The 7,909-nt window shown below is 37.5% G+C and overlaps 1 protein-coding gene across 1 annotated transcript; it reads right to left on the reverse strand.

Moving 5' to 3' along the window:
* Nucleotides 1-4,279: 4,279 nt before the first annotated feature.
* Nucleotides 4,280-7,510, reverse strand: olfcn1 (olfactory receptor C family, n1). Its single transcript, XM_028572946.1, has 6 exons — nucleotides 7,311-7,510; nucleotides 6,893-7,178; nucleotides 5,974-6,798; nucleotides 5,627-5,848; nucleotides 5,367-5,490; nucleotides 4,280-5,193 (listed from the first exon to the last, which is right to left on the reverse strand). Exons 1-6 carry the CDS (start codon nucleotides 7,508-7,510, stop codon nucleotides 4,280-4,282), a joined length of 2,571 nt encoding a protein of 856 aa, XP_028428747.1.
* Nucleotides 7,511-7,909: the final 399 nt, after the last annotated feature.

Here is a 7,909-nt window from a genome sequence, read left to right on the forward strand (position 1 = left end):
TTGGCAAATAATGCGTAGGTTTTAGCATTGCTAGGTGGCGCAACTATGTCATGGCAGGCGTATTGCTCAGGACCTAAGGAAGTGCAATGTCGAGTGTAAAGTTATTTGGATTAGCGATTCTTGAAAACAAACAAACAAACAAAAAATAAATTAAATTAAATTAAATTAAATTAAATTAGAAAAGTACAGTACAGAGTAAAATCCAGGCGGGTTGTCACCTAAATAAAGTGAAGCCAGCGGTCGTTCTAATTAGATTGTTTCATACAGCTCTGATTTCTCTTCCACATATCTCAAAAAAGGTTGCCAGATCTCATAAAATTTGCCAGATGAACCTCTAAGTGTATGTCTTATTTTTTCCAATTTCATATAAAATAAAGTACTCCTGATCCATAGTGTGTGGGACGGAGGGATGGCATCTGCCCATTTCAGAAGGATTAGGCGGCGGGCAAGCAACATACAGAAATCCAGAAAGTCACACTGAGAGTTGTTCAAACTGTAGACAACAGAAGGTACTCCAAAAAGGGCTATGACGGGACAGGGGGCTATTAGACACCTCCAGGACCTCCGAAAGTGTTTTAAACATCGCAGTTCAGTAAGTCAACAGCTTGGAGCAGCTCCAAAATGTGTGTAAATATGAGGATGGGGTCATTTTACAACAATTGCACACTGGATTTATGTCTGGGAATCTCTCTGATAACTTCTCTTTGGTCCAGTGAGCCCGACGCAATATTTTACACTGCAGCAGTCCGTGCCTTGCACAGATAGAGGAGTTGTGGACTCTTTTTAATATTGCATCCCAAGTTTCATCATGTATGATCTCTCCTACATCCTGCTCCCATCTACAGTACAGGCCAAAAGTTTGGATACACTTTCTCATTCAATGCGTTTCCTTTTTATTTTCATGACTATTTACATTGTAGATTCTCACTGAAGGCTATGAACACATGGAATTATGTACTTAATAGTCATGAAAATAAAGGAAACGCATTGAATGAGAAGGTGTGTCCAAACTTTTGACCTGTATAGTGGCAATTCTGGTACATTTTCAATGGGCACTGCACTAGTTATGTGGGTAACACTTTACTTGACAGTACCGACATAACATGACATGACACTGTCATAACTTGACATTAAATTTGTCTTGATTATGACACTTTGACATTAATCAAAGTGTCATTACCAGAAGTTGTCTTGGTCATGACAAGTTGACATTAAATTAGATTGGGATGTCTTTGTAATGACAACTTGACATTAACCAGGATGACATTACCAGAGGATGTCTTTGTCATGACCACTTGACATAAACAGAAATTCTCCTCTTTTTGTATTCATGACATTTTGACCTAATGATTATTATAATTAGATGTGGAAGATTAGAGACCAATTCTAGCAGTTTTTCAGATAGATGTCTGACAGGAAATTTCACAAAACTGGGTGTCATGACACTGTTATGACAGTGTAACTAATACATATTTTGACCTCAAGTAGTGGTACCAATTGTATTTGTCATTAAGATATCATTGATAGGACTTGCTGTCATGACAACATTATGACAGTGTAACTAATACATATTTTGACCTCAAGTAAAGTGGTACCAATTGTATTTGTCATTAAGATATCATGGATAAGACTTGCTGTCATGACAACATTATGACAGTGTAACTAATAAATATTTTGACCTCAAGTAAAGTGGTACCAATTGTATTTGTCATTAAGATATCATAGATAAGACTTGTTGTCATGACAACATTATGACAGTGTAACGAAAACATTCTTTGACCTCAAGTAAAGTGGTAACATTTTTATTTGTCATTAAGATATCGTAGATAAGACTTGCTGTCATTACCACATTATGACAGTGTAACAAATACATTCTTTGACCTCAAGTAAAGTGGTATTAATATACACAGAAATATAGCATACATACAGATAAACTAACTGGAAAAATAAAGTGTGCACACAAAAGAAACCCTTTTCAGTTCTATGAGCTCAATTGTTCTTTGATGACAAGAGTTCAGAGATGTTCAAAATTGGGGCCCATATGAGTTTGGTTTCCGTTTGTCCTTCCACCACGAAGAATGAATCAAAGGAAATCCATCTACATTCAGAGTCTCGATACTGAACTGGGAATCTCTAAACCCTGGAAGTCTCTGGGATGTTAAGAATCAATGTGATTCAATATCCCTCTGTGGACTGGGCCTCCCCTGCATAGCCTTTTCACCTCCTCCACCTGTAGATAAGGCCAAAAAAATTCTCTCAATTACTATTCAGTAATAAAATCAATTGCTTAGGCTACAATGAAAATAAAATGAGGTCATATTTCAGTTAACACCTATTGAAATACCTCTATTCAGTTTGTACAACCATTCTTAAATTTCTTCTCTTAGGTATCAAACGTATATAAATCCCTTTCATGTAACAAAAGCACATTTATATTAATGTGCAACCTTTATACAAACAATGCATTTCTAATTCAAGTTGTATGGAACCTTAGTAACATTAACACTACCCTAAATATAATTGCATAAATTGCATGTAAACATCTCTCAAATTGTCTTATTTTCCCATAACTTAAGCTACAGTGTTGTAATCTAGAGGCATTAAGACTTGCGTGCTTATTTATCCTTCCCTGTAACTGTAGAAAGAATGCACTAAAAATTAGCCTCTTTAAGTTAGCTACTTCACCATAAACTCCAGTTAAACAGTTATACTCACAATTTGTACTTACATTCATTCAACAAAATACCCACAGCTAGCAATAGTGTTGAAAAGCAACATTACTTTCCATAACCAATAGATACAGTATAATCATTAGCCTTTTCACAGGCAATATGCAGTAGCTAGTCTGCTAGCCTTTTGTGGCTAATTACCCTATTAGCATATGAATACAGCACCTTAGCTAACCAATTAGCTTAATGCTATTAGCACCGATTAGCATGGATGCTAGCAAACTCCAGTGTTAAGGAGTGACTCACCATTTTGCTGCCTATAACTCCGTGACGATAGTTGATTCAGGCACAGCTCTCTTTCACTCTATTTACAACAAGGTATAGCCAGTATTAGATAGTATTTAGTATGTAGAATTGATTTATTTCACTAACTGGCGTTCTTTTTTATCTTACTGAGTGAATAATGGCAGCCTGAGGTCAAAACACTGTCATAATGTTGTCATGACAGCAAGTCTTATCTATGATATCTTAATGACAAATACAATTGGTACCACTTTACTTGAGGTCAAAGAATGTATTTGTTACACTGTCATAATGTGGTAATGACAACAAGTCTTATCTATGATATCTTAATGACAAATAAAAATGTTACCACTTTACTTGAGGTCAAAGAATGTTTACGTTACACTGTCATAATGTTGTCATGATAGCAAGTCTTATCTATGATATCTTAATGACAAATACAATTGGTACCACTTTACTTGAGGTCAAAGAATGTATTTGTTACACTGTCATAATGTTGTCATGACAGCAAGTCTTATCTATGATATCTTAATGACAAATACAAATTTTACCACTTTACTTGAGGTCAAAGAATGTTTTTGTTACACTGTTATAATGTTGTCATGACAGCAAGTCTTATCTATGATATCTTAATGACAAATACAATTGGTACCACTTTACTTGAGGTCAAAATATTTATTAGTTACACTGTCATAATGTTGTCATGACAGCAAGTCTTATCCATGATATCTTAATGACAAATACAATTGGTACCACTTTACTTGAGGTCATAATATGTATTAGTTACACTGTCATAACAGTGTCATGTCACCCAGTTTTGTGAAATTTCTTGTCAGACATCTATCTGAAAAAGTGCTAGAATTGGTCTCTAATCTTGCACATCTAATTAATCATTAGGTCAAAATGTCATGAATACAAAAAGAGGTGAATTTCTGTTCATGTCAAGTTATCATGACAAAGACATCTTCTGGTAATGTCATCCTGGTTAATGTCAAGTTGTCATTACAAAGACATCCCAAACTAATTTAATGTCAACTTGTCATGACCAAGACAACTTATGGTAATATCACTTTGATTAATGTCAAGTTGTCATAATCAAGACAAGCCAAACAATGTCAACTTGTCATGACAAAAACCGAATGACACTTAATGACAGAAGTCATAAACCTTTATGACTTGTTCATAAGGTTTATGACACATTCATGACAGTGTCCTGTCATGGTTATGTCGATACTGTCAAGTAAAGTGTTACCGTTATGTGTATGTAGGTATAAGTAAAAGTAGCATTATCGTGTAAAATTAAGAAATCATATTTTTGGGTTCAAAGGTTTTCCCATGACATGCTTCTTGGTATTTTTCTCTGGCTTGATCAATATTATGTAACATTTAGGTACAAAAATGGTAATTAATAAGCCAAATGCTGAAGACAAAATTGCAAATATTTCCACAGCTACAGTGAACTTCCCAGGAGAGCTGACGTACGCTGGGATAAAGGTGATCCAGACAGCACAGAATATTAGCATGCTGAAGGTGATACATTTGGCTTCATTAAAGTTATCAGGTAACTTTCTTGCTAGAAATGCCAGGACCAAACACAGTATTGCAAGGATCCCTATGTACCCCAGCACTGCATAGAAAGCAGCCTCAGAGCCTGTGTTACATTCTAAAACAATCTTCTTATTGCTGTATCTGAAAACCATGTCTGGGAAAGGTGGGCTTAATTCAAGCCACAACACACATATTATCATCTGAATCAAAGTGCAGGAGCAAACTATCATCCTTTGCTGTGCCGGACCAATCTTTCCTGCAAATTTGTTGCCAGGAAATGTGGCTTTGAAAGCTGTAACAACAACAATAGTTTTTCCCAAGACACATGAAATACAAAGTGCAAATGTCACACCGAAAGCTGTGTGGCGCAGCATGCATGTCCAGACTGTGGGTCTGCCGATGAAAGTGAGGGGACAGAGAAAACACAAAAAAAGAGAAAACAACAGGAAACAGCTCAGCTCAGAGTTGCTGGCTTTTATCACAGGAGTCTCTCTGTAGCGGATAAAGACCAGCATCATGGCCAGTGTCAGGGAGGCCCCGAACAGGGATACAACTGTGATAGCTATTCCCATTGGCTCGTGATATGTCAGAAACTCAATTGTTTTAGGAATGCATTTGTCTTTCTTCTCATTGGACCAGTATTCCTGTGGACATGGTGTGCAGTCGGCTGCACCTGTTAAACATGATCAGAAATAATCAGTTCTGTGTCTGGATGTTAAATTTGCAGAAAATAAAAATATACTTAAGTAAAAAAAAATATTTTTAACATAAAATATATGCAAGGAATAAATACATGCTATGATATTGGATTGTGTACGTTTGGGTATGGCATACATGCTTTTATACCTGTTGAGTTGGCTATAGTTCCATCGGCACATTGGATACAGTCAAAACAGCAGGTGGGTTTTCCCTTCATTTGAGCTTTCCTGGTTCCTACTGGACAAACATTAGAGCACACCGACTTCGGAATCTGAGAAAAACAACAATGTAACAATAGTGCAGCCATATTAGAATAATCTTATTTTTTCAAACAGGAGATATGCTTCAAAATCCCATGCTTCAAAATGTCTAAGCTGAGTGCATGAAAATAAAATCTTTACAAATACCTTTTTCCCTGTCCTCCACACAATTTCTTCTTCCTGGATGCTGAGCTTATAATCACCGTTAGCAGCAGATGCAAAATTACCCAGTGTGACATGTTGCACTTGCCCATCTATCAGCTGCCAGTTGATAATATCATAAGAAACAGGAAAGTCACCATTGACATCAAAAAATACATCATCCCCAAACTGATTCCTAAAATGCACCTTTTGTAGGTGATCAGTGACCTGAGAAAAGGAGCAGATTATTTATAAGATATTTCTACGTGTTCATATTGACAAGATAATTCGTACAGATACATTCATTGCTCATTTGCAGGAGATATTGTAGATTTTAATTGTTTGTTTCTCACCTCTTTGGGCTGAATTTCTGATATATTCAAACATGGCCTCATTGTTTTTTCCCCAACTGGCTGACAAAATACCAGTTGATGCAGGGCATGTGCAATGGCATAAACTGCTTTATACACATTATAGGCCACTCTGAGCTGTGTTACATTGAAGAACACATCCTGGGAATTCATTAATGTCTCATTGCCTTTGCATATTTTATTAGATGCCTCAGTACCTGTGTGTTCGCCAGGTAAAACAGGTTGACAGCCGACCATAATCTCCCAGAAATCCCTCACAAAGGCTGCACTTGGATCAGTATGAGGGCTAATGCCTGTAAGAAATGGTTTTAGATTTGGAATAGCCATCTTCTGCACTACAAATCCTAGGGTTCCACCAAAAGCTTGGTAGATTTCAGGTGTGGAAGGTCGAGGTGCTGTTATCCAGGCCTCGCTGGCAATCCACTGAATTCCTGTAATATTCTGTTTCACAACCTCTTTCATCAAAGGGTAAAAGTCACCCTCTGGAACAAAAGCAAGAACGACTTTGACAGTCGACTGCTTGATCATTTCCACAACATCCAGAATTTTATCCATAGTGAATGTACGTAGAATTGTACCGACAAATGCAATACAAACCCCAAGCTTTTTAACCTCCTCAGTAAAAGCCAGGATACCACTTCGCCCATAGTCATTGTCTGACTGTATGGCCCCAATCCACTGCCAACCAAAACGTTTGACCAGTGCTGCCAAAGCTTTTGCCTGGAAGTAGTCACTTGGGATTGTCCGAAAAAACGTAGGGTATTTAGCTCTGTCACTTAGGCAGACACACGTTGAGAAGTAACTTACCTATAAAAAGAACATCAAAAATGTCACAAAAACTACGAAAGCTTTGAATATCACAAAACTCTAATGCAATAAAACCGCTCATTTAATCTCTTACTATTGGCACTCCAAATGGTCCAAGAGTTCCAGCCACAGCTATAGACTGAGATGATCCTGACTCTGCTATGAGGGCAGATATAGCTGGAGGACAAGGGGAATTCAGTTCCATTTTCTCTGGTCCACTAGCTAGTGTTAGTGCAGCACGTATAGTATTTGTAGGAGATGCACAAGAGTTAAGGATCCTATAGCCAAGAGATATATTAGAGAGGAGAGCAGGATCTTTGTTGATTTCTTCAATTGTAAATATCATCATTTGGGTCCATCGAAAAGCTCTCAGGTCAAATCTAAAAAGGTTTTGGAGATTGAAACAGGTTGTAAATTACAGCGCTGCTGCTGTACATGTACATACATTGGCATGTGTGTAAGATAAGAGTAGATGAGCATGTATGAAGTAAGATAGATATATTAAAACTTACCCTTCACATTTCACTCCAAGTGGCTTGCTCTTGAACGTAGAAGTGCTACTTATCTCTTTGTTGAAAACTGGAAAAATCCCCCCGATCATTATGTCTCCCCGCTTGAACAAACTTGGCATGTCAAACCTACTGAACAGTTCACAGCCAGAAACTCTGTTCAGGTAAAGGACATACAGTGTTAAGATCTGCAGCTCATGCATGTTTGCTTGGCATCTTTTGATAGAGGTGAGGACACAGCTCTTATATCAACTGCGCCTGATGCAGGTAGACCTGCTCACTTCATAAAAGGTTGATTTATTTCCCACAGGGCACAGCAAGCTTAGATGGGTAATATTTTTACAACAGCAAAAGGTGATTGTCATATTCAGAAAACACAATATGCACGCCATCTTGCATATACCCACACACAATATCAGACCCCCACAAGATGTACTTGTGGGTGAACTCACCGACACATCATACAGTAGTTAAATGCCAGCAATCTTCTCAGTTTAAATCAGTGTTGGGCCTAGAAAGCTTTGCTTTGTGCAGCATCGCAAATAGGTACTGCCTGAAGTACTGCACGTGTTGTAAAAAATGGCGTGGAACAATGGAGTGCA

Source organism: Perca flavescens, chromosome 3, assembly GCF_004354835.1.
Source record: "Perca flavescens isolate YP-PL-M2 chromosome 3, PFLA_1.0, whole genome shotgun sequence".
NCBI classification, from domain to species: domain Eukaryota; kingdom Metazoa; phylum Chordata; class Actinopteri; order Perciformes; family Percidae; genus Perca; species Perca flavescens.

Excerpts from the sequence above, each read along its gene's own strand:
- olfcn1 (XM_028572946.1), bottom strand. The coding sequence starts at position 7,510 with ATGCATGAGCTGCAGATCTTAACACTGTATGTCCTTTACCTGAACAGA. Across the intron at positions 7,179-7,310 it reads CTTGGAGTGAAATGTGAAGG|ATTTGACCTGAGAGCTTTTC; the intron begins GTAAGTTTTAAT and ends AAACCTTTTTAG. Across the intron at positions 6,799-6,892 it reads GACCATTTGGAGTGCCAATA|GTAAGTTACTTCTCAACGTG; the intron begins GTAAGAGATTAA and ends TTCTTTTTATAG.